We start from the raw sequence: 25,415 nt of genomic DNA, 5'->3' as shown, positions 1-25,415 counted from the left end.
AGATATTATGCATCCTTTCCACCGTACCTATCCACACACACGCTCACCCTCTGTCACACACACATACAGATATTATGCATCCTTTCCACCGTACCTATCCACACACACGCTCACCCTCTGTCACACACACATACAGATATTATGCATCCTTTCCACCGTACCTATCCACACACACGCTCACCCTCTGTCACACACGCACACACACCTTTTTGTACTATCCTTGTGGGGACCAAACAATTGATTCCCATTCAAAATCATATTTTCCCTAAACCCTAACCCTAGCCTTAACTCTAACTCTAACCTTAACCCCCAAACCCTAAAACTAAACCTAATCCTAACCCTAAACCTAACCCCTAAGCCTAAAAAAACTTCTTCCTTGTAGGGACTGGCCAAATGTCCCCAATTTTCCTTGTTTTACTATCCTTACAAAAAGCAAACCACACACACACACGTGCACGCGCGCACGCACACGCACACGCACACGCACACACACACACACACACACACACACACACACACACACACACACACACACACACACACACACACACACACACACACACACACACACACACAGAGGGCTCACCCTACGGCCTGTGTGTTGCATACTGCATAGGACAGATGAGAGAAGGGTGAGGTGGAGCAGGGTAGTTCTTGTTATTAAATCCACCCAGATTGTTACAGTTACCAGCGGGCTGGAGATGGGAATACAGACAGCTACTCTGTAGGATGGATCTGAATGTTATATATATTGTATTACATTATACTAAACATACTCAATATTATAGTGCTGTTATGCATTATGCATACAAATGTTGCTGTGAGCAGATAGCAGAGATTTTACTCTCAGGGTTGGTTATAGGGAGGTTGTGGGGGGGTTTTGAGGAGGTTGTGGGTCGGTTGTAGGGGAGGCTTTAAGGAGGTTGTGTGGAGGTTGTGGGGAGGTTATATGGAAAGGGAGGGCACCAGGAGCACCTCGCAACACTGCGGACTCATCCTACCCCTGGCTGAGAGAACAGACGTTTTCTCTCTCTCTCTCCCTCCGTCCCCTTCCCTTTGTTTCTCTCCGTATCTCTCAAGAGTATTGGGGCTACTGGGTCAGTGTACTAAAGGAGTCCTTTCATTTCACTGATTAAAGGTCAAGAGATTTGATATAATGGATCAGAGTGATGGTCTAATGATGTGGGTGTTTTTCAGGAAAGCCATCTCGCGGTCGGGTCTCCAGCACTTGGCCCCGGTCCACAAACCCATGCCCCCCATCACTAACGGACCTTCCAAGGAGATGCACACGTCCGTCGACTGGACAGTGAGTCACACACACAAACAAACGTGCGCGCGCACACACACACACACACACACACACCCTTACGGAAAAACCACATGATTTGACATGTGGAAAATCACAGTGATTTCAATTGTGAAATCATGTGAATCAATGTGTTTATGGAACACTTCACCTGTGATGCTATTTCACATGTGGATTTTCATGTGATCACATAACCTTTCACATGTGGATTCAATTTTTCACCTGAGATTTCACAGGTGATGCCCTGCAAACAAAAATGAGTTGTTAGGATACGCACACAGAGAGTGTGTTTTAACGTACAGTGTTTCCAACTTACATATTTGACACAGTTGATTACATTGTTTATTTACACAGGACTTTTTGTTCAACACGTCCTCCCTGGGATTTGAACTCACTGTAACACTTTGGGCTTCGTGGGTGTGGAGTCAGGCGCAGGAAGCAGGAAAATGTTTGGTACAATATGTAATTTAATAAGTACTGAAAACCGAGGAAATATGTCCAAACACAACAGGGTGAAACATTAACCCCGAAGTCCAAAATACATGTACCACAAAACATACAAAGTGACGACACGTAACAAGCCCGCACACAGAACAGGTGGAGAGGCGGGCTTAAATAATAAAACTAATTACTAATGGGAAACAGGTGTAACTCATAAAGACATAAATAAGAGAAAAAGGAAAAAGGGATTGATGGCAGCTAGTAGGCCGGTGACCACGACCGCCGAGCGCCACCCGAACAGGGAGAGGAACCGCCCTGGGCAGTAGTCGTGACACTCACAACCTCTCGGTTCGCAGCATGCTGATCAATCTGCCACGCTACCACGTCTGTGTCAATTACTTGTTTTCACCCGTATTCCTACACTCTGAACTTCAAATTGAATCTCAGCTTTGTTAAAAATAACCTCAAGAAAAAACATGATATTTATCATTAAAGCAGGGTAATATGCCTCACAAACATTAGACGTGCCACTTACTTTAAAACCCCATACTCTCTCATCCCCATCCCCTGAAATACTTTAAAACCCCATACTCTTTCATCCCCATCCCCTGAAATACTTTAAAACTCCATACTCTCTCATCCCCATCCCCTGAAATACTTTAAAACCCCATACTCTTTCATCCCCATCCCCTGAAATACTTTAAAACTCCATACTCTTTCATCCCCATCCCCTGAAATACTTTAAAACCCCATACTCTCTCATCCCCATCCCCTGAAATACTTTAAAACTCCATACTCTTTCATCCCCATCCCCTGAAATACTTTAAAACCCCATACTCTTTCATCCCCATCCCCTGAAATACTTTAAAACCCCATACTCTCTCATCCCCATCCCCTGAAATACTTTAAAACTCCATACTCTTTCATCCCCATCCCCTGAAATACTTTAAAACCCCATACTCTCTCATCCCCATCCCCTGAAATACTTGAAAACTCCATACTCTTTCATCCCCATCCCCTGAAATACTTTAAAACCCCATACTCTCTCATCCCCATCCCCTGAAATACTTTAAAACTCCATACTCTCTCATCCCCATCCCCTGAAATACTTTAAAACTCCATACTCTTTCATCCCCATCCCCTGAAATACTTTAAAACTCCATACTCTCTCATCCCCATCCCCTGAAATACTTTAAAACCCCATACTCTCTCATCCCCATCCCCTGAAATACTTTAAAACTCCATACTCTCTCATCCCCATCCCCTGAAATACTTTAAAACCCCATACTCTTTCATCCCCATCCCCTGAAATACTTTAAAACTCCATACTCTTTCATCCCCATCCCCTGAAATACTTTAAAACTCCATACTCTCTCATCCCCATCCCCTGAAATACTTTAAAACTCCATACTCTTTCATCCCCATCCCCTGAAATACTTTAAAACCCCATACTCTCTCATCCCCATCCCCTGAAATACTTTAAAACTCCATACTCTTTCATCCCCATCCCCTGAAATACTTTAAAACCCCATACTCTCTCATCCCCATCCCCTGAAATACTTTAAAACCCCATACTCTCTCATCCCCATCCCCTGAAATACTTTAAAACTCCATACTCTCTCATCCCCATCCCCTGAAATACTTTAAAACTCCATACTCTTTCATCCCCATCCCCTGAAATACTTTAAAACTCCATACTCTTTCATCCCCATCCCCTGAAATACTTTAAAACCCCATACTCTTTCATCCCCATCCCCTGAAATACTTTAAAACCCCACACTCGCTCATCCCCATCCCCTGAAATACTTTAAAACTCCATACTCTTTCATCCCCATCCCCTGAAATACTTTAAAACTCCATACTCTCTCATCCCCATCCCCTGAAATACTTTAAAACTCCATACTCTCTCATCCCCATCCCCTGAAATACTTTAAAACTCCATACTCTCTCATCCCCATCCCCTGAAATACTTTAAAACTCCATACTCTCTCATCCCCATCCCCTGAAATACTTTAAAACTCCATACTCTTTCATCCCCATCCCCTGAAATACTTTAAAACTCCATACTCTTTCATGCCCATCCCCTGAAATACTTTAAAACCCCATACTCTCTCATCCCCATCCCCTGAAATACTTTAAAACTCCATACTCTTTCATCCCCATCCCCTGAAATACTTTAAAACTCCATACTCTCTCATCCCCATCCCCTGAAATACTTTAAAACCCCATACTCTTTCATCCCCATCCCCTGAAATACTTTAAAACCCCATACTCTCTCATCCCCATCCCCTGAAATACTTTAAAACTCCATACTCTCTCATCCCCATCCCCTGAAATACTTTAAAACTCCATACTCTTTCATCCCCATCCCCTGAAATACTTTAAAACTCCATACTCTTTCATCCCCATCCCCTGAAATACTTTAAAACTCCATACTCTTTCATCCCCATCCCCTGAAATACTTTAAAACCCCATACTCTCTCATCCCCATCCCCTGAAATACTTTAAAACTCCATACTCTTTCATCCCCATCCCCTGAAATACTTTAAAACTCCATACTCTCTCATCCCCATCCCCTGAAATACTTTAAAACTCCATACTCTCTCATCCCCATCCCCTGAAATACTTTAAAACTCCATACTCTCTCATCCCCATCCCCTGAAATACTTTAAAACTCCATACTCTCTCATCCCCATCCCCTGAAATACTTTAAAACTCCATACTCTCTCATCCCCATCCCCTGAAATACTTTAAAACTCCATACTCTTTCATCCCCATCCCCTGAAATACTTTAAAACTCCATACTCTTTCATCCCCATCCCCTGAAGTACTTTAAAACCCCATACTCTCTCATCCCCATCCCCTGAAATACTTTAAAACTCCATACTCTCTCATCCCCATCCCCTGAAATACTTTAAAACCCCATACTCTTTCATCCCCGTACAAATAAACACCTGAAATTTGCAGTTTCACACGTTTTCACATGTTGAGCTGAAATGTTCCCGTGAAAACAACAGAGGCACGTGTGAGTTCATTTGTTGACGTGTGAAACCATATGTTCGCAGGTATAAAAATGTAGATGTTAACCGCCGCCTTTTCACATGGAACAAACATGTTTTCACCTCACAATTGTGGTTTCATTTTTGGCATCACCGTGTTTGGTTTTCACATGTGCTCAAATGTTGTCACGTGTGCGGTTTCATGTTATCACGTGTTGCTTTTACATGTTGTATCACATTCACTTCACATAAGATCGCAGGTTGAAGACGTCATCACGTGAAATTAATTTGGGTTTTTCTGTAAGGGCATACACACCCACCCAGGGCACCAACCTGGCGGTACCTGGGGAGCAATAGGTCCCTCCATGCAGGAGATTTCCTAAACGTCATCACTGGCATTTCCCTCTCTGCATGATCCAGACACGCACACACACACACACACACACACAAAGACGCACACACACACACACCTCCATTAAACTTTAATGAGCTAATGTATCAACATCATGCAGCACAGAGCGAATAATGGGATTGTGGTTGTGCTGTGCTGCTTCTGTGTGTGTGTGTGTGTGTGTGTGTGTGTGTGTGTGTGTGTGTGTGTGTGTGTGTGTGTGTGTGTGTGTGTGTGTGTGTGTGTGTGTGTGTGTGTGTGTGTGTGTGTGTGTGTGTGTGTGTGTGTGTGTCTGTGTGTGTGTGTTTTATGTTTGATCCACACTTCCTGTAGGGGAGGATATCGCCAACACACTGGAATCCAATGGACAATTAGACACATTAACACTCATACACCACTGTTTGTCTGCCGGGTTATGTGGGAGAAGGTCTAACATATTCCTTTGTGAGTATTTTGTGTGCATGTGCGTGCGTGCGCTGAATTTTGTGTTGCTGTGTGTGTGTGTGTGTGTGTGTGTGTGTGTGTGTGTGTGTGTGTGTGTGTGTGTGTGTGTGTGTGTGTGTGTGTGTGTGTGTGTGTGTGTGTGTGTGTGTGTGTGTGTGTGTGTGTAGGAGACTGCTGTGAACGGGGAACACCTGTGGCTGGAGACCAGTTGTTCTGGAGATCTGTGCTACCTGGGAGAAGACACCTGTGTACTGAAGACTGCAGTGAGTACATGAAGAGAGAGAGAGGGGTGGGGGGGGCTAAAGGGGGAGACTGAGACAGAGACAGCGAGAGGGATACAGACAGAGAGAGAAACAGAGAGAGAGAGAGTGGAAAATAGAGACAGAGAGAGGAAAAGAGAGAGGGGGGGGCTAGAGGGGGAGACTGAGACAGAGACAGCGAGAGGGATACAGACAGAGAGCGAAACAGAGAGAGAGAGAGTGGAAAATAGAGACAGAAAGAGAAAAAGAGAGAGAGTGAGGGAGAAGGAGAAGGAGTGGAGGGGGTAGAGTGACAGAAAGGACAGAAAGTGGAGAGATGAGTGAGGTGAAGAAGGAGAAGTAGAGGGAGCGAGAGAGGTGAGGAGGAGGAGATGACGGGGGGGCGACAGAGTAGAGAAGGAGCTATCGAGGGTGATGAGGGAGAGAGAAGAGACAGGAGGGGAAAGAGATGGAGAGCGGTCAGAGCAGAGAGAGGCAGAGTGGGTGAGGAGAGCCCTGGTGATAACAGTGTTATTTACATTGTGTTAGAGGGCCACAGCGAGCATCAGAAGAGTGGAGTTACAATAGCGCATTGGCTTTGACATTACCTGGAATAGTTCCTCTAGCATTACCTTAAAAGGCCTAGTGTAGTCAACATTGTGTTTTTCAGCTGATGACACTAATCATTTAAAAGTGTGATTTTTTAAAAAATCAGTGTTATTTCCTGATAGTTTCTTGTTGAAATTACAACCTACACAGGGCATTCTAATCAGCAGGTTTGCATGGGCGGGAGTTTCGGCTTTCCATGGTGACGTCACCAGGCAGTCAATTGGTTAGCAGACAAATAACAAAGAGAGTTCCAAACCTCTCTGCCAATAACAACTCATTTTCAGTTTTCCCCTTCCGACTCAGTCCACTCCCAGCAAAAGTCTTGCTTAAGAAATAGCTTTCAGCAAAAAAAGCTTTTTTTGCTTATTTTAATGGAAATATATTACAGTAGCTAGGTTTCCATCCAATTTGCGACTGATTTTTATGCAATTATACTAAAATCTACATAAAACAATATGTGTATTTTCCCACCAAAAATGTTTCCATCAGACTGACTTTTTGCTGATAAACGGCTGTGTGTGATGACGTAGTGCACATACAAATAACGTTAAATTCCCATGTACCGAATGAAAAATACAAGTTAAAGGGGTTTCCAGCACATTTTCAACTCTACTGATGGTATGGTCACAAAAACGATTGTGTTATATAGAAAATGAGCCCACTCTGGTCTTGACAGATGCTCTCTAGCCAACAGCTCACAGATACAGTGCGGTAGACTACCTACAGTATATTATGAGATTATGGATAAGAGCCATAGTATTTGTGTTTGTCAAATGGCAGCCAAGCATCGATCAATTCGCCAGAATAAGACCCTCAATATTTATTGGAAAGCAACATCAACCTTGCATATTCACCACCCTGTGAAGTTCATCATAATTGATTTAATCTGTAGCCTAATAAACTGCATGGTTTCCATATCTTCACGTGACTCCAAGTTTACTTCCATATGATGGAATACTATGTCAATATTTACATTTTACCGACACAAAAAGATACCCACCATGTCGAAAGAGCAAATTGTCTGTTGGCATTTATAAAATTGTACCGGTCTTTCATGTTTCAATCAGCCCAGTGGTGACTTTTTTAATGCGTCAGGTGTATAAAAACGGCTGCATTGGGCCTTTAATATCTCTTAGTGGAGATGCCACTAACACTGCCATTAGTCTGAATAGGATAAAGAGACGCTGGTAAGAGCAGGACAAAATGTAATCTCTCTAGTTTCCCATCTGTCTCTCTCTCTCTCTCTCTCTCTCTCTCTCTTTCGTCCCCTCTCTCAATTTAAATTTAAATCTATTAAATTCAATTTAAGGCCTTTATTGGCATGGAAACATGTGTTTACATTGCCAAAGCAAGTGAAATAGATAATAACAAAAGTGAAATAAACAGTAAAGAAATCTCTCTATGTCTAGTTCCTCTCTAACACATTATAGGTTTAATACGTGTGTGATGTTTTTTTCAAGTGTAGACAACTGTTTTATTGTGACTTGATCAGAGCTGGCAGATTGATCAGTTTGTCTCTGTGTGTCTCTCTCTGTGTGTGTGTGTGTGTGTGTGTGTGTGTGTGTGTGTGTGTGTGTGTGTGTGTGTGTGTGTGTGTGTGTGTGTGTGTGTGTGTGTGTGTGTCTACGCGAGTCTCATTGCTTTCTCTGGTGTGTGTGTCCTCTCTTTTAAGAAGTCTGCCCCCAGGACGAAGTGTGCAGCGTGTAAGATCGTAGTCCACACCGCCTGCATCGAGCAGCTCGATAAGGTAACACACACATACACATTGCATTTCTCCCTTTCAACAAGTCAATCTGACAAAGCACACGTGACGCTACGTCCTTAGCATCTCTCACCGCCCCACCCTCTCCTTCTCTCTCAGATTAACTTCCGCTGTAAACCAACGTTTAGAGAAGGAGGCTCTCGCTGCCTCCGAGATGTGAGTCAGCATCTGATGATGGTGTTTCTCTGATATGTGTGTGTGTGTGTGTGTGTGTGTGTGTGTGTGTGTGTGTGTGTGTGTGTGTGTGTGTGTGTGTGTGTGTGTGTGTGTGTGTGTGTGTGTGTGTGTGTGTGTGTGTGTGTGTGTGTGTGTGTGTGTGTGTGTGTGTGAGAACTACTGTCTCTGACTGCTCTCTTTCTTTCCCTCTCCCTCCTCCCTGTCTTCGGCAGAATATGTTGCGGCATCACTGGGTGCACCGGCGCCGCCAAGAGGGGAAATGCAGACAGTGTGGGAAGGTAAGACACACACCTACTGTACACCTTGAGAATATGCATCCTGTATATTGTGTATATCAAATGAATAACATGATTCATCCTGTGTGTCCGGTAGAGCTTCCAGCAGAAGTTCTTCCACAGTAAAGAGATTGTGGCCATCAGCTGCTCCTGGTGCAAACAAGCTGTGAGTAGTGTCTTGTGTGTTTCTTTGAGTGTTTGTGAGCGTGTGTGTGTGTGTGTGTGTGTGTGTGTGTGTATTAGGGCTGTGTGTGTGTGTGTTCTTCTCTATTAGAGTGTCTGTATGAGTTAGTAGTGGTACCTATAGACCCCCTAACCCCCTCTCCTCTCCTCTCCTCCTCCTCTCCTCCCCCTCAGTTCCATAACAAAGTGACGTGTTTCCAGCTACATCAGATTGAGGAGCCCTGTTCTCTGGGGGCTCACGCCGGGGTCATTGTCCCCCCCTCCTGGATCATCAAAGTTAGGAAGCCACAGGTGAGAACACAACACACGAACACTGACACAAATTCACACACACACACACAGTACAACCACAGCCCAACAACAGCTCAACCACAGCTCAACCCTAGAGCACACACACAGTTCAACAAGCAGCCTTCACATCACATCACAGCCAGACAACCAGGATTGGAGGAGACATTGCTTGGGCACACACTCCTTTACACACCCTTTTACGCACTGCTTTACACACTCCTTTACAGACTCCTTTACACACTCCTTTACACAATCCTTTACACACTCCTTTACATACTCCTTAAACACACTTTTACGCACCCCTTTACACACTCCTTTACATACTCCTTAAACACACTTTTACGCACCCCTTTACACACTCCTTTACATACTCCTTTACATACTCCTCTACACACTCCTTTACACACTCCTTTACATACTCTGTAACACACACTTTTATGCACTCCTTTACACACTCCTTTACATACTCCTTTACATGCTCCTTTACACACTCCTTTACATACTCCTTTACATACTCCTTAATACACACTTTTACGCACCCCTTTACACACTCCTTTACATACTCCTTAAACACACTTTTACGCACCCCTTTAACACTCCTTTACATACTTCTTTACATACTCCTCTACACACTCCTTTACACACTCCTTTACATACTCTGTAACACACACTTTTATGCACTCCTTTACACACTCCTTTACATACTCCTTTACATGCTCCTTTACACACTCCTTTACATACTCCTTTACATACTCCTTAATACACACTTTTACGCACTCCTTTACACACTCCTTTACAGACTCCTTTACACACTCCTTTACATACTCCTTAACACACTTTTACTCACTCCTTTACACACTCCTTTACAGAGTAATTTACGCACTCCTTTACACACTCCTTTACGCACTCCTTTACACACTCCTTTATACACTCCTTTACACACTCATTTACATACTCCTTTACAGACTCCTTTACACACTCCTTTACACACTCCTTTACACACTCCTTTACACACACCTTTACGCACTCCTTTACGCACACTTTTACACACTCCTTTACAGACTCCTTTACACACCCCTTTACACACTCCTTTACACACTCCTTTATATACTCCTTTACACACTCCTTTACACACTCCTTTACATACTCCTTTACACACTCCTTTACATACTCCTTTACATACTCCTGAACACATACTTTTATGCAGTCCTTTACACACTCCTTTACATACTCCTTTACAGACTCCTTTACAGAGTCCTTTACACACTCCTTTACACACTCCTTTACACACTCCTTTGGAGACTCCTTTACAGACTCCTTTACAGACTCCTTTACACACTCCTTTACACACTCCTTTACACAGTCCTTTACACACTCCTTTACATACTCCTTTACAGACTACTTTACACACTCCTTTACGCATTCCTTTACAGAGTCCTTTACACACTCCTTTACAGACTCCTTTACACCTTCCTTTACACACGTCTTTACAGACTCCTTTAACACTCCTTTACAGAGTCCTTTACACACTATTTTATGCACTCCTTTACACACTCCTTTACAGAGTCCTTTACTCACTCCTTTACACACTCCTTTATACACTCCTTTACAGACTCCTTTACACACTCCTTTACACACTCCTTTACATAGTCCTTTACACACTCCTTTACACACTCCTCTACATACTCCTTTACACGCTCCTTTACACACTTCTTTACATACTCCTTTACACGCTCCTTTACACACTCCTTCACATACTCCTTTACAGAGTCCTTTACACACTCCTTTACATAGTCCTTAACACACTCCTTTACACACTCCTGTAAACACTCCTTTACAGAGTCCTTTACACACTCATGTACAGACTTCTTTACATACTGCTTTACAGACTCCTTTTAGAGTCTGCTGTCTCTTATTACTGTAAACTTCAACTGACCTGTTGTGTTGTGTGTGCTCCAGGGTTAATCTGTGGAACATGCCTTAAAGCGTTTCTCTCTCTCTCCCCTCTCACAGAGCTCATTCAAAAATTCTACAAGGAGGAAAAAACGCACATCGTTTAAAAGAAGGACCAGTAAGAAAGGAACTGACGTGAGTACTGTTCTCTGTCCCTCTGTGGGGTGAGTACTGTTTTCTGTCCCTCTATGGGGTGAGTACTGTTTTCTGTCCTCTGTGGGGTGAGTACTGTTCTCTGTCCCTCTGTGGGGTGAGTACTGTTTTCTGTCCCTCTGTGGGGTGAGTACTGTTTTCTGTCCCTCAGTGGGGTGAGTACTGTTCTCTGTCCCTCTGTGGGGTGAGTACTGTTTTCTTTCCCTCAGTGGGGTGAGTACTGTTTTCTGTCCCTCTGTGGGGTGAGTACTGTTCTCTGTCCCTCTGTGGGGTGAGTACTGTTCTCTGTCCCTCTGTGGGGTGAGTACTGTTCTCTGTCCCTCTGTGGGGTGAGTACTGTTCTCTGTCCCTCAGTGGGGTGAGTACTGTTTTCTGTCCCTCTGTGGGGTGAGTACTGTTCTCTGTCCCTCAGTGGGGTGAGTACTGTTTTCTGTCCCTCTGTGGGGTGAGTACTGTTTTCTGTCCCTCAGTGGGGTGAGTACTGTTCTCTGTCCCTCTGTGGGGTGAGTACTGTCGTGTCTTTGGCTATGCCGGATTAAGTGATATGACATGCTAACTTATAAAATGATTTCTCTGTAATTAATATTACCTGGTTAAGCTAATCATGTAAATGTAATTAACTAGAAAGTCGGGGCACCACGGAAGAACGTTTATAGAGCCGTTATCTTCCGAATAAACTCTTAAAATACTTAGTAATATTTTACATCGATAGCAGTCAATGTTAACCCTTGTCTTATTTTCAGTCTCATAATGAAAGTTGTAAGTTCTTGGCTATCTTCACGAACCCTGGCTAACAAGTTGAATCAGCAATACAAAATTGGGTTTAATTATTTATTTACTAAATACCTAACTAATCACACAGAATTACAAATACACAGAATACAATGATGTCATACAGAAAACGTCCCGGTAGACGGAACAGATATGACGGCTGGTTACACAAAGGAAAGGGGGTTGGGCTTGAATGAAAGAGCGGGAAGATTTAGGAACAGAGAAACAGCAGCTAGGCTATCGTAAATACATTATCTTATGCATTCTAAATTACCGCCCATTTGGAAAAGGAAAATGCAATAAATATTTACTCTGAGCTGCGCTTCGGTAGATTGGTCGTAGATGCTGGCCGGGTTGGCCAACAGATCTTCCTGTACTCGGAAGAATGTCTCTGGTGGTAAATTGGATACGTGGTGGTATCTTCGTCCGTCTGTTAGACTGGATCCGTCGTCCGTCCTTTCCTAGCCCACGTTACAGCGGCCGCTGCTAACTCAACGGCTAGGAAGTAGCACTTCTGTAGTGAATAAGCTCAAAGTTCATACCAGTTCATACCATAGCTCACGCCGAGGTTGGCTTAGTTCTGTCCTTGACATGTGTGTCCTTCTAACGTAGAAGCTGCAGACCTCCCGTACTGGAACCAACGTGGTTATCTTTTCGTCAAAGGATTATATAGTGGAGAGGGGGAGGGAGGTGTTTCATCGTTTATAACCCCTGTCTCTTCACAGGGTTGGGCCACTGATCGAGCAGGGCACTTTCCTTATGAAAACCCAAATCTCTCATTCGGAAGCTAAAATTACATTTCATCTCCTAACAAACATTTTCAATATCAAACATTTCAATTGCATAACAATTCCATGTGACTCTGATAACTAGAGGGCGTATTCTTTCTCAGATACAGTTTATGTCGTCCTGTCATCAGTCATAATGTCTCAGATGACAACCGAACTGACATACATACTCATTACGTTCCCAAGCATATTTCCAACTGGTTTTATTAACAAAATATGTGGTACCTTTCCCCATTTGTTTGATGTTCCCAGACTCTCTATATTTAACACAGGCTATTCAAGTCCTTCAGTAGATTCAGAGAGGGGAAGAGAGAAAGGTATTTATGGGGGGGGGTCATAAACCTTACCCACAGGCCAACGTCATGACAGTACTGTTTTCTGTCCCTCAGTGGGGTGAGTACTGTTCTCTGTCCCTCTGTGGGGTGAGTACTGTTTTCTGTCCCTCAGTGGGGTGAGTACTGTTCTCTGTCCCTCTGTGGGGTGAGTACTGTTTTCTGTCCCTCAGTGGGGTGAGTACTGTTCTCTGTCCCTCTGTGGGGTGAGTACTGTTTTCTGTCCCTCAGTGGGGTGAGTACTGTTCTCTGTCCCTCTGTGGGGTGAGTACTGTTCTCTGTCCCTCTGTGGGGTGAGTACTGTTCTCTGTCCCTCTGTGGGGTGAGTACTGTTCTCTGTCCCTCTGTGGGGTGTGTGTACAAACGTGTTCTATTTGCTGACAAGGGGTAGACTCTTGCTAATATAGTTTGCTCCCATTAGGAGTCAAAGTGGCGTCCGTTCATGCTGAAGCCCCTTCCCTCCCCTCTGATGAAACCTGTTCTAGTCTTTGTCAACCCCAAGAGTGGAGGCAACCAGGTAAGTTAACCTATGATTCCTGACCTATAACCCTAACTGCTGGCCCACAAACCCCTAGCTACCTTCATCCCTGACCCTAACCTCCTTCTCTCTCTGTGTCTCAGGGTACTAAGGTGTTACAGATGTTTATGTGGGTTCTGAACCCTCGCCAGGTGTTTGATCTCTCCCAGGGAGGGCTCAGAGAGGCGTGAGTACTACACCCTACATGCTACACCCTACATACCACACTACACCTTATACACTATTTCCTACACCCTAACCTCTGTACATCCTGTCTCCCAGGTTGGAGCTATACAGGAAAGTGCCAAACCTGCGTATCCTGGCGTGTGGAGGAGACGGGACGGTGAGAGAATGAAAATTTTTTACTGTTTTACTGCATTACCACTGCTATTACTAATGTTAGTCTGACTCTGCCTGCCTGCTTGCCTGTCTGTCTGTAGCGATGGCTCTGTATGATTGCAGTGCTACTGTCAGGGGTCTTACCCTACCTGATCATTAATTGGACACACCTGGTGTCCGAGGTCTAAATCAGTCCCTGATTAGAGGGGAACAATTTAAAGGCTTCGAGGTCCAGAGTTCAGTTTGAGGGTGCTAGATGATAGACAGTGCAATATGTGTTACTGAGTGTGAACACAGCTCCCTCTGGTGGTAACACACACAGACATAGTTAACATGTATGAACATGTCCCAGGACCCTGTACATTATTCACAGCATTAGTGAACTTCATTAACAGAGCCACTCCCCATCTCACTCTCTCTCCTCTCTCTCTCGCCTTCTCTCGCCTTCTCTCGCCTTTTCTCGCCTTTTCTCGCCTTAGGTGGGGTGGATCCTGTCTGCTCTGGATGAGTTAGGAATGACCCCCCATCCGCCTGTAGCTGTACTTCCTCTGGGGACAGGAAATGACCTCGCCAGGACCCTCAACTGGGGAGGGGTAAGCTGCCCTTTGTGTGTGGATGTGCGTGTGTGTTTGTTTGTGGCATGTGTGCGCTGGTGTGTGCCCGCACATGGGTGTCATCCACCCATTATTTTAGAGGGGGCACGAAGTACGGAGGATGGGGGGGGGGGGTTGTCTGGAGAGGGGCTGGCCCCCCTCTGGAAGTCGGAGAATTTTGTACTTTTCAAACACCTTAAACACCTTTTCCCCGAACCAAATATTTTCATTGTATTTATTCATCAAGAAGGAATCAATTGGCTACATAGCTTGAATTTACAAACGTACTGTACCTCCTGAGAGTCCTGCCCATCACCGGCAACTCAAATCTAATCAAACACTGCGTGTGTCACTCTACACTTTTCTCTCCTCTTCCAATGACGATACTGTCTGCACGCGCTGGTGTATCTAGCGTCACGCCTCGCATATCTTTGCTCCGTGGTGCACCTTGGAAGCAACCACTTACTAGGGAGAATGGTGGGGGTGGGGTACTCTTTACCTGGTCCAGTCGGTGTGCCCCCTCCGCAAAATAATGTTGACAGATCTTTTTTATAAATATTTCAGATCAAACGTGGGCTTAAAATGAAGTTAAAGAGTTAAAAATTGTAATGCAGAGGCCATTGTGTCCTCTTTGCATGTGTGTGTCTCATTATGTTTGTAATGTATACATTGCCCTCTGTCTGACTCTGACCCGACATAGTCATCTTACTAACTATAGCACAGTAGTCTGTTCCCCGGGCGCCGAAGACGTGGAATGTCGATTAAGGCAGCCCCTGGCACCTCTCTGATTCAGACACATTTCAGTTGAAGGCATTCTGTTGTACAACTGACTAGGTATTCCCCCTTTCCCTTTCAACACAGTGGACTCTGTCTTACTGAAATAACTCATGTTGTATTGCAGCAGTAATTAGTGTGGTTTATTGCAGGTATTGTCCTGGTCTCTTTGAGTGTGTGTCCTTTTAGACTGTCCTTTCATCGCTGCTGCTCTGTCTGTCTGTTCTGTTTAACCAGCATACAGCCTGTTGTCTCGGTTCTCCTGCACCTGCCACAGCGCCACTGTGTGTGTCGGTGTGCATGTGTATGTGTGTGTGTCCTGTTGGTGAGAGTGCTGCTGTCATCAGCACGTTCGCTGACACAGAAGCTACGTTTGTGTGTGTGTATGGGACGTGAAACAGCCTTTGGCACTCTGATTGCCTGAGTCAGTGCAGAGACGTTCTCTCTCTCTCTCTCTCTCTCTCTCTCTCTCTCTCTCTCTCTCTCTCTCTTTGTGTGTGTGTTGTGTGTGTGTTTGTGTGATTGGGTGTTTGTGTATGTGTGTATCCTGTTGGTGAGAGTGCTACTTTCTCTGACACAAATTGCTTGAGTCAGTGCAGAGATGTTTGTGTGTGTGTATGTGTGTGTGTGGGTGGGTGTGTATGTGTGTGTGGGTGTGTGTGCACTAAGGCTGATTAGCAGTAGCTCTAATGAGCGTTGCCTAAATATAAACGAGTTCTCTCTGAACCCCACAGAGGGAGAAAGAGGGAGAAAGATGGAGAGAGAGAGCGAGAGAGCGAGAGAGAGAGAGAGAGAGAGAGAGAAAGAAAGAGAGAGGAAACACTTCCAGGCTCTTGGGGAGGAGGAGGGATGTGTATATCAAGGATTATTAGCAGTGATTATAATTCATTACAGACAACAACATCAAATCTGCATGGAAATAACATTCAGATGCTTAGAGGAGAAGAGAAGAGAAAAGAAAGAGAGAGACAGTATGAGGGAGAGATTGTTTGTCTGCCTCTGTTCAGAAGATGCATTGAGAACGTCTAAAGTCTAGAGCTGCCGCTTTCAAGGAGAGGGACTCTAATTTGGACACTTACAAGAAGTCCCGCTACGACCTCCGACGAGCCATCAAACAGGTAAACCATCAATATAGGACTAAGATCGAATCCTACTACGTCGGCTTTGACGCTCAACAGATGTGGCAGGGCTTGCCAACTATCATGGATTACAAAGGGAAATCCAGCCACGAGCTGCCTAGGGACGCGAGGCTACCAAACAAGCGAAATGCCTTCTATGCTCACTTCGAGGCAAGCAACACTAAACCATGCATGAGAGCACCAGCTGTTCTGGACGACTGTGTGATTTCGCTCTCCGTAGCCGATATGAGTAAGACCTTTAAACAGGTTAACATTCACAAGTCCACAGGGCCAGACGGAATACCAGGACGCGTACTCAGAGCATGCGCTGAACAGCTGGCAAGTGTTTTCACTGACATTACCAATCTTTTCCTGACCTGGTCTGTGATACCAACTTGTGCTCAATAACGGCAATGTAACCTGCCTTAATGACAATCGCCCGGTAGCACTCACATCTATAGCTATGAAATGCTTTGAACGGCTGGTCATGGCTCACATCAACACCATCCTCCCAGACACCCTGGACCCACTCCAATTTACATACCACCCCAAAAGATCCACAGATGACACAGTCTCTATTGCACTCCACACTGCCCTCACCCACCTGGACAAAAGGAATACCTATATAAGAATGCTGTTCATTGACTACAGCTCAACATTCAACACCATAGTCCCCTCCAAGCTCAGTACCCTGGAACTGAACACCTCCCTCTGCAACTGTATCCTAGACTTCCTGACAGGCCACCCTTAGGTGTGAGGGTAAGTAACAACACATCCGCCATGCTGACCATCAACACGGGGGCCCCTCAGGGGTGTGTGCTAAGTCCCCCCTTGTACTCCCTGTTCACCCACGACTGTGTGGCCATGCACTACTCCAACAATGTCATCAAATTTGCTGACGACGCAATGGTGCTAGGACTGAACACTGAAGACGATGAGGCAGCCTATAGGGAGGAGGTCAGAGACTTGGGAGTGTGGTGCAAGGACAACAACCTCTTCCTCAATGTCAGCATGACAAAGGAGCTGATCGTGGGCTACAGGAAATGGAGGGGCGAGCACACCACCATTCAAATCGATGGGGCTGTAGTGAAGCGGGTCGAGAGCTTCAAGTTCATCGGTGTCCACGACACTGAGGAATTAACATGGTCCACACACACCTGTAACGTTGTGAAGAGGGCACGACAATGTCTCTTCTCTCTCAGGAGGCTTAAAAGATTTGGTATGGGCCCTCAGGTCCTCTAAAAGTTATACGGCTGCACCATTGAGAGCATCTTGATTGGCTGCATCACTGCTTGGTATGGCAACTGCAAGGCACCCGACTGCTAGGCGGTACAGAGGGTGGTGAGTACGGCCCAGTACATAACTGGGGCCGAGCTCACTGGGGCCTGGACCTCTATACCAGGTGGTGTCAGAGGAAGGCCCAAACAATTGTCAAAGACTCCAGCCATCCAAGCCATAGACCATTCTCTCTGCTACTGCATGGCAAGCGGTACCAGTGCACCAAGTCTGGAACCAACAGGACCCTGAACAGTTTCTACCCTCAAGCCACAAGACTGCTAAACAAGACTGCTAAATAGCTAATCAAATGGCACCCGGACTACCTGCATTGACCTTTTTTTTTACTAATTCTCTTGCACAGACTCTATGCACACACACTGGATTCTACCCACACATTCATGCATACTTACACACACATATGCACTACATACGCCCACACACACATAACATGTCCACACACACACATAACATGCACACACATGCACACTGACGCCACACACACGCACTCACACTCACACACGCACGTGCACACACACACTTTCACACTCACCACATACAGTCTTAGCCAAAAGTTTTGAGAATGACACAAATATTAATTTTCACAAAGTCTGCTGCCTCAGTTTGTGTGATGGCAATTTGCATATACTCCAGAATGTTATGAAGAGTGATCACATGAATTGCAATTAATTGCAAAGTCCCTCTTTGCCATGCAAATTAATTTTGCCTAAGAACACAGCCATGAATAAAGAATGGTACCAACACATCCTCTGAGAGCAACTTCTCCCAACCATCCAGGAACAGTTTGGTGACGAACAATGCCTTTTCCAGCATGATGGAGCACCTTGCCATAAGGCAAAAGTGATAACTAAGTGGCTCGGGAAACAAAACATCGATATTTTGGGTCCATGGCCAGGAAACTCCCCAGACCTTAATCCCATTGAGAACTTGTGGTCAATCTTCAAGAGGCGGGTGGACAAACAAAAACGCACAAATTCTGACAAACTCCAAGCATTGATTATGCAAGAATGGGCTGCCATCAGTCAGGATGTGGCCTAGAAGTTAATTGACAGCATGCCAGGGCGGATTGCAGAGGTCTTGAAAAAGAAGGGTCAACACTGCAAATATTGACTCTTTGCATCAACTTCATGTAATTGTCAATAAAAGCATTTGACACTTATGAAATGCTTGTAATTATACTTCAGTATTCCATAGTAACATCTGGCAAAAATATCTAAAGATACTGAAGCAGCAAAGTTTGTAGAAATTAATATTTGTGTCATTCTCAAAACTTTTGGTCACGACTGTACACTGCTGCTACTGCTCCACATACGCTGCTGCCCCAGCTAAGTCTATTATCTATCCTGTTGCCTAGTCACTTCACCCCTACCTATATGTACATACATACTGTAGCTACCTCAGTTACCTCGTAGCCCTGCACATTGACTCAGTACTGGTACTCCCTGTATAAAGCCATGTTATTGTTACACTTTGTATTTATTCCTTATATCGCTATTTCTATTATTTATTGCGTTGTTGGAAAAGGACCTATAAGTCTACACCTGATGTTTACCAAGCATGTGACAAATAACATTTGATTTAATTTGAACATTTGCTCAGAGAAGAATCCACTACAGCACATTTGTTAGGATTTTATTGTGTGTTACAGATTTTTACAATTACTTTGGCACTACTTTCAGAACCTTGATGTCATTTTTCAAAACTCTAGACACAAAACTCACAACCAATGATCAAAATGCACGTTTTTCAAAACTCTAAACTCTTTTTCCAATTGCTTGGATACAATACACATAAAGCTAAGATCATCTGTTCATTGAACTAAAATCACCTGTTCAAAATAACACAACTTAACATCGAAGTATTACCATTTCAAAATGCAATTCACACATTACATCTGAGATGACTGTCTATTCATTTCATTACAATGATCTAACTATCAATTGATACAACTGATCAAAATGATGAGTAACTGTTGCATTACTCTTAATGCATAGTTTTATGGAAACTGACAAACAATAGTCCATGTTTAAATCATGAAAGTTTCAGGATAACGAGATCCATTGACACCAACACCCGTGGAACATGAACCAATTGGACTACATTATCTATGGATGTAATATTTCATCATCATCATTCTTTATTACTTTTCCAGACCATGTTTTCAGATTTGACATTACTGTATACTCACTTTATTAGGTACACCTATCTAGTGCTGGGTAGGACCCCCTTTTGCCTCCACAACAGACTGAATTATTCACGGTGTTGTACGTTAAGAGATGCCCTTCTGCACACCACTGTTTTAAACGGCTGTCATTTGAGCATTTATGGCCTTTCTGTCAGCTTGAATGAGTCTGGACATTCTCCTCTGACCTCTCTCATTAACGGTGTTTTTGCCCACAGAACTGCCGCTCACTGAATGTGTTTTGTTTATCGCACCATTCTCTGTAAACTCTAGGGACTGTAGTGCATACAAATCCCAGGAGGGCAGCTCTTTCTGAGATACTGGAACCACCATGTGTGGCACCAACAATCATACCACGGTCAAAGTTACACATCTTGCCTGTTCTAATGTTGGGTCGAACAACAACTTAAGCTCTCTACTCTATATACGCTGTTCAAAGGAGCAGGCTATTTGCATTAACACGCAGGTGTACCTAATAAAGTTGTAATTGCTTTTCCAATACTGCCAACTTGTTACTAATGATTGATTTCACATTGTGGTACTAGTATATAGTGAAATGATTGGTACCCACCTACAACAACATAGCGATAACATGGAGCTGGCAGGTGATCCAGGTCACAATAGAGGTCAAGCAGTGGGAGGAGGAAGACGAGGAAGACGTGGTGGTCAAAGGAATGGCAGGGGACAAGCACCCCTTCTGAGAGGTGGTCGTGGGCCTCGTTTGAGACGTGTGGGGGAACGCGGTAGAGGACAAGGCCACGGACCAAGACAGCGGCAGCAACAGCAAAGAGTGTCCAATGAAATCCGAGCAATGGTTGTAGACCATGTCGTAAATCATGGCATGACAATGACTGAGGCAGCTACAATGATTCAACCAAACCTCAGAAGATCAACCGTGGCCTCAATCAGAACTTTCCACAGTGAGAACTGGTAAGTCTTCAGCATGCACTAAACATTAGGCTACTCTCAATAGTCAAATGACTGTATACTGCATGCCAATGTGTACCACAGAGTAGGTGATGTGGCTAAATGTGTTCTTACTGTCATTTTCCCTGCAGAATTGAGCCTAGGCCAAATAGAGGAGGCAGAGGCAAAATTCTGACTGACCAACAAAAGCGGGCCGTGGTCAATTTGGTTCGGGCCAGAAATGATATTCGCCTTACAGAAATTCGGCAGCACATCTTGGACAATGACGACATGTTCAACAATGTGGAAGCCATAAGTTTGCCGACTATTGCACGCATGCTGAAAAGGCACTAGGTGTCTCTAAAACAGCTATACCGTGTGCCTTTTGAAAGAAATGCAGACAGAGTGAAGCAACAGAGGACTGAGAATGTTCAAGTATGTTCAGTTTCAAGATGCCTGTTGTGAAATTCCCCTGAAATTCTACATCATTGTAATGAGTAATTCTCTTTACAAAATTTATTTTTAGAGGGTGATGGAGCTGGATGCTGACGAAAACCATGACAAATTCCTCGTTTTGGATGAGGCAGGCTTCAACCTGGCCAAGACAATGAGGAGAGGTTGGAATTTCATTCGCCAGCGGGCAACCATCCAAGTACCTGGACAACATGAGGCCAACATCACCATGTGTGCAGCTATATCGGAAGATGGTGTGGTGGGACACAGACCTCGTATTGGATCATATAATGCAGCTCTCCTTGTAACCTTCCTTGATGAGCTAAATCAGGTCTGTAGAGCTGATGGCGTGACCTATGTCATTGTGTGGGATAATGTCAGGTTCCACCATGCTCAAATGGTGCAAGCATGGTTTCAGGCCCATCCACAATTTACCACCCTATACTTACCCCCATACTCTCCTTTCCTTAACCCATACTGAGGAATCTTTCTCCACATGGAGATGGAAGGTATATGACAGGCGCCCTAACGAACAAGCCACCCTTCTCCAGGCCATGGATGACCCATGCAATGACATCACAGCAGACCAGTGTCAGGCCTGGCCCGAAGATTCTTCCCAAGATGTTTGGCTAATGAAAACAGTGTGATGTGGATGAGAACCTGTGGCCAAATCCACAAGACAGAGTTGATGGGACTATAGAAGTACAGTAATCAACCCTTTGTTCTGGTTTTTACAGTAAGCCAGGTGAGGAACACTGCAGTTGACCTTTAACTGTTTTCTTTTTGTAGCTAATTATTTTTGCTTTGATTCAAAGAAACCTATGTTGTGATTTTATTGTAGTTCAATAAATTTCATATTTTGTTCAATGATTCCACTGTGTCTGTAGTATTCTCTCTTCTAGTCCTTTTACAGTGATGTATTTATGTGTAGTAGCATAATGAAACATGTGTCACATATTTTCTACTACAATATTTAATGATTGAACAAACAACTACACAGTGAAACTATCGGTATCTTGTGTGTGGGTGATCCAAATGAATGTTCCTTTGGTATTTCATGGTAAATGAGTTATTTGAACCAATGATTCTGCAAGTGCAAGATTTCTTTAAAGATATGAATGCACAATGCAATGTTTTGAACACTGGACTGCCAGGTGATGACTGTTTTGTGTCTAGAGTTTTGAAAAATGACCACAAGGTTCTGAAATTAGTGACTGTAAAAACTAATGTCCATGGCTATTGAATACTGAATGTGATCCCTCAGCTGTGTTGGGACTATAATGGTTGTTGCTGTGTCAGACAGACATAGGGACTTATTTCCTTAAAAGCCCTTCATTACTCTGCCACTGTGTCCACCCGTCTGACTGTGTAGGCAGTAAACAGTCTGACCTCGGTGTCCTGGATAAGTCACTCATTCTCTTTCTATCACTTGAAATGCTGCTATTGTCATATTCCCTTTGTCTCAGGCTTCAGTTTGAAGGAAGTGAAATTAGCTCAGTTTACCTGAAGTAACATGTCTCTATGTAGGGCTATAACATGTCTCTTTATGTAGAATTATTACCTGTCTCTCTCTGTGTAGGGTTATAACCCATCTCTCTCACTCACTCTATATAGGGCTATAACCTGTCTCTTTGTGTAGAATTATTACCTGTGTCTGTGTAGGGTTATAACCTGTCTATCTCTGTGTACGGTTATAACTTGTCTCTCTTTCTGTGGGATTATAACCTTTCTCTGTTAGGTTATAACCTGTCTCTCTTTGTATGGTTATAAACTGTCTCTGTGTAGGGTTATAACCTGTCTCTGTAGGGTTATAACCTTTTGCTCTCTGTGTAGGTTTATAACCTGTCGCTCTCTGTGTAGGGTTATAGCCTGTCTCTGTGTAGGGTTATAATCTGTCTCTCTCTGTGTAGGGTTATACAGACGAGCCGGTTTCCAAGGTACTGTGTCAGGTGGAGGACGGCTCTGTGGTGCAGCTAGACAGATGGAACCTTCAGGTGGAGAGAAGCCCCGCTCAGCCGGAGGAGGGCACACAGAAGGTCTGTCTGGGGTCAGAGGTTAGGGGTCAGGGGGGAGGGTGAATGGTGAATGGTCAAGAGAGGGGTCAGTGGTATGGCTGTCTCGTGGTCTGAGTGATATGGACAGTGAGTGTTCAACCTTATTTAAACTGATTTTGTACCTCTTTTGTGTGCTCCCCTCTTTTTCACTCTACATCTCTCTGTATGTCTCCAGCTCCCACTGAATGTGTTCAACAACTACTTCAGCCTGGGCTTCGATGCCCACGTCACACTGGAGTTCCACGAATCCAGAGGTGAGCAGTACTGTCTCTCAGGACTAGAAGCATTGTTCCTTTAGCTGTCTGACTACAGTAGGACACAGACTGTTGTATCTCCTCTTCTCTGCAGAAGCCAACCCTGAGAAATTCAACAGCCGCTTCCGCAACAAGATGTTCTATGCAGGGGTGAGTACCAGACCGACTTAACACCACATTACTAAATGGGGCGAAGAGGGAAAGGGATGAGGAGAGGGATGTGGAGGGAGGGTAGAGAGGAGGGAGGGAATAGAGAGAGAGAGAGGGAGAAAGGCGTGTATAGAATGTAATGAGTTGTCTCTGATTCCTGTCAGGCTGCATTCTCTGACTTCCTCCAGAGGAGCTCCAGGGATTTGTCTAAACACGTCAGGGTGGTGGTGAGTTTTCTCACATGCACACACATGCACACACACAAACATACACACACACACACGCACACGCACACGCACACACACACGCACACGCACAGTGTCACAGGCTGACAGTTAGGGATAGAGGGCCCTGGCAGCCTGATAATAAACCTGCCGCTGGTCAGGTCCCTCTTTCAGGAACTGCAATCTACATTCATTTACTGGGTTCCATGAACCTCTTTTTCTCTGTACCAGTGTGATGGGACGGATCTCACTCCTAAGATCCAGGAGCAGAAGTTTCAGTGCATCGTCTTCTTAAACATTCCCAGGTAGCTATTCAACCCACCCAATCCCCCACCCCATAACCTACCCATAGTTTTATACGCTCACCATACTGTGGATTTTTTGTGATGGAATGTTTGAGGATTATGTGTGTTTTAAAAAAGTGTGTGTGTGTGTGTGCGCGTGCGCGCGTGTGTGTGTAGGTACTGTGCAGGCACCATGCCGTGGGGGAACACAGGAGACCACCGGGACTTTGAACCTCAGCGCCATGATGACGGCTGTATCGAAGTCATCGGCTTCACCCTGTCCTCCCTTGTGAGTGTGTGTGTGTGTGCGTGTGAGAGAGAGCGAGCGAGCGAGAGAGACTCTAAACAAAAGGGTGTAATTCCTCTTCCTGTCCCCTAGGCGGCACTGCAGGTAGGAGGTCATGGTGAGAGGCTGCACCAATGTAGAGAGGTGACTCTGACCACCTTTAAGACCATCGCTGTACAGGTGAGTTTTCACACAGGCCAACACTAACTGGATACAACACAGACTCATACTACAGATATATAACACAGGTCCACACTAGCGATACAACCAATGATGTATATAAACCCTGGATTGCTGATACTATTTGGTAAGTATTTTCTTAACTCTTCTTGAACTGCACTGTTGGTTAAGAGCTTGTAAGTAAGCATTTCATGGTAAGGTCTACACTTACAGTTTTATTTGATTTATTTGCCAGTGAGAGGCTTTGAAGCCACCAGTCGGCCATATTGTCACTCCCCAGAAGGATAGAAATGAATGTAATTCATGTAATTAGACAATTAACCTCTATGGGCTAGGTGGGACGCAAGCGTCCCACCCGTGGTGCACTCCATCAACAGCAGGTGCATTTCAAGAGCGGCAAATTTGAATCCAAATAAATGTCAAAATTCAAATTTTTCAAACATACAACTATTTTACACCCTTTGAAAGATAAACATCTCCTTAATCTAACCACGTTTTACGATTTCAAAAAGGTTTTACGGCGAAAGCATAAATTTAGAGTATGTAAGGACAGTACATTTACAAGAGTTGTGTGTAATGTTTTGTCAATCCAAAGACAGGGTCACCAAAACCATAAAACCAGCTAAAATGATGCACTAACCTTTTACAATCTCCATCAGATGACACTCCTAGGACATTATGTTAGACAATG

The 25,415-nt window shown here is 44.4% G+C and overlaps 1 protein-coding gene across 4 annotated transcripts in view; it reads left to right on the top strand.

Moving 5' to 3' along the window:
* LOC106576074 (diacylglycerol kinase iota) overlaps nucleotides 1-25,415 on the top strand; it is a 62,523-nt gene that overhangs the window by 25,146 nt on the left and 11,962 nt on the right. For 3 of the 4 annotated variants that reach the window (XR_006760114.1, XM_014152951.2, XM_045699717.1), the window contains exons 2-20: nucleotides 1,198-1,306; nucleotides 5,749-5,844; nucleotides 8,102-8,176; nucleotides 8,291-8,347; nucleotides 8,581-8,646; nucleotides 8,741-8,809; nucleotides 9,001-9,117; nucleotides 11,131-11,205; nucleotides 13,536-13,631; nucleotides 13,736-13,818; nucleotides 13,914-13,974; nucleotides 14,450-14,563; nucleotides 23,203-23,328; nucleotides 23,522-23,600; nucleotides 23,695-23,750; nucleotides 23,915-23,977; nucleotides 24,206-24,279; nucleotides 24,436-24,547; nucleotides 24,638-24,724. Coding sequence is in view for 3 of the 4 variants with exons in the window: in XM_014152951.2 (XP_014008426.2) it covers nucleotides 1,198-1,306; nucleotides 5,749-5,844; nucleotides 8,102-8,176; nucleotides 8,291-8,347; nucleotides 8,581-8,646; nucleotides 8,741-8,809; nucleotides 9,001-9,117; nucleotides 11,131-11,205; nucleotides 13,536-13,631; nucleotides 13,736-13,818; nucleotides 13,914-13,974; nucleotides 14,450-14,563; nucleotides 23,203-23,328; nucleotides 23,522-23,600; nucleotides 23,695-23,750; nucleotides 23,915-23,977; nucleotides 24,206-24,279; nucleotides 24,436-24,547; nucleotides 24,638-24,724 (1,615 nt within the window). In the remaining variant the exon portion in view is untranslated. The remainder of the gene's footprint in view (nucleotides 1-1,197; nucleotides 1,307-5,748; nucleotides 5,845-8,101; nucleotides 8,177-8,290; nucleotides 8,348-8,580; nucleotides 8,647-8,740; nucleotides 8,810-9,000; nucleotides 9,118-11,130; nucleotides 11,206-13,535; nucleotides 13,632-13,735; nucleotides 13,819-13,913; nucleotides 13,975-14,449; nucleotides 14,564-23,202; nucleotides 23,329-23,521; nucleotides 23,601-23,694; nucleotides 23,751-23,914; nucleotides 23,978-24,205; nucleotides 24,280-24,435; nucleotides 24,548-24,637; nucleotides 24,725-25,415) is intronic. The other variant, XM_045699718.1, reaches the window with a different exon arrangement.

Source organism: Salmo salar, chromosome ssa17 (assembly GCF_905237065.1).
Source record: "Salmo salar chromosome ssa17, Ssal_v3.1, whole genome shotgun sequence".
Lineage (NCBI taxonomy): Eukaryota > Metazoa > Chordata > Actinopteri > Salmoniformes > Salmonidae > Salmo > Salmo salar.
The sequence above is the reverse complement of the archived record's forward strand: the minus strand, read 5'-3'. Positions and strand labels throughout refer to the sequence as shown.